General features: G+C 64.4%; 1 protein-coding gene across 1 annotated transcript; it reads right to left on the bottom strand.

The window, feature by feature from the left end:
• Nucleotides 1–34: 34 nt before the first annotated feature.
• LOC115284999 (late cornified envelope protein 3D-like) lies at nucleotides 35–338 on the bottom strand. The gene has a single exon (XM_029931423.1). It carries the CDS (start codon nucleotides 336–338, stop codon nucleotides 48–50), a length of 291 nt encoding a protein of 96 aa, XP_029787283.1. The 3' UTR covers nucleotides 35–47.
• Between the last annotated feature and the right edge of the window lie 392 nt (nucleotides 339–730).

Below are 730 nucleotides of genomic sequence, written 5' to 3'. Positions count from 1 at the left end.
GATTCCCATTTCCTCTGGGAGCTCTGGTCTCAGCTTCAGGTGCCTGGTCAGCAGCCGCCCCCGGAGCCATGGCCACACCCTGAACCCCCGGCCTGCAGCCCACTGCCACCCTCACAGGAGTCGGAGCTGTGGCGCCGGCAGCCGTGGGACCCGTGGCGCCTGCGGTGGCTCAGGCAGCAGCCGCCCCCAGAGCTGGGCCCACAGCTGCCCCCGGAGCCTGGAGCACAGCCAGCGGGGGCTGGGGGCGCACACTGTGCGGGGCTCTTCGGGGGGCACTTGGGCGACGGCGGGCACTTGGCAGGGGGCTGGCACTGCTGCTGGCTCTGCTGGCAGGACATCGCGGCCTGAAGTCGATCTGGGACAAACAAAAGAAACATCGTCAACACTGAAGCTTCAGACAGAAGTCCCCTCTCTGTGGGTTTTGTCAAAACTTGTCCCCTGTGACCAAGCTGCTTTCTGAGCCATGCTCTGTGGGACCGAAATGGGGACACGGAGTGGACACGCACACTTAGATGCCAGATGGGTCCGTGTGCACCCCTGACAACACACTCGGAACAAGAACGAAGGAATCCTGAAGACCTGTGGCCCTGGGGGTTCCCAGCCCCTGACAGGTGCCTCAGTGGCTCTTTCCTCTCCATCACCTCCTCTCCCACTGCTGCCCCCAGTCTGGGCCCCTCCTGCTGGCTCTGATCACATCTGGGCTTGTCTTCCCAAGGCTCCCAGCTGGGGG

This window comes from Suricata suricatta, unplaced genomic scaffold, assembly GCF_006229205.1.
Source record: "Suricata suricatta isolate VVHF042 unplaced genomic scaffold, meerkat_22Aug2017_6uvM2_HiC HiC_scaffold_32290, whole genome shotgun sequence".
Taxonomy (NCBI): Eukaryota; Metazoa; Chordata; class Mammalia; order Carnivora; family Herpestidae; genus Suricata; species Suricata suricatta.
Note: the sequence above shows the minus strand (reverse complement) of the source record. Positions and strands in the feature narration are given on the sequence as shown.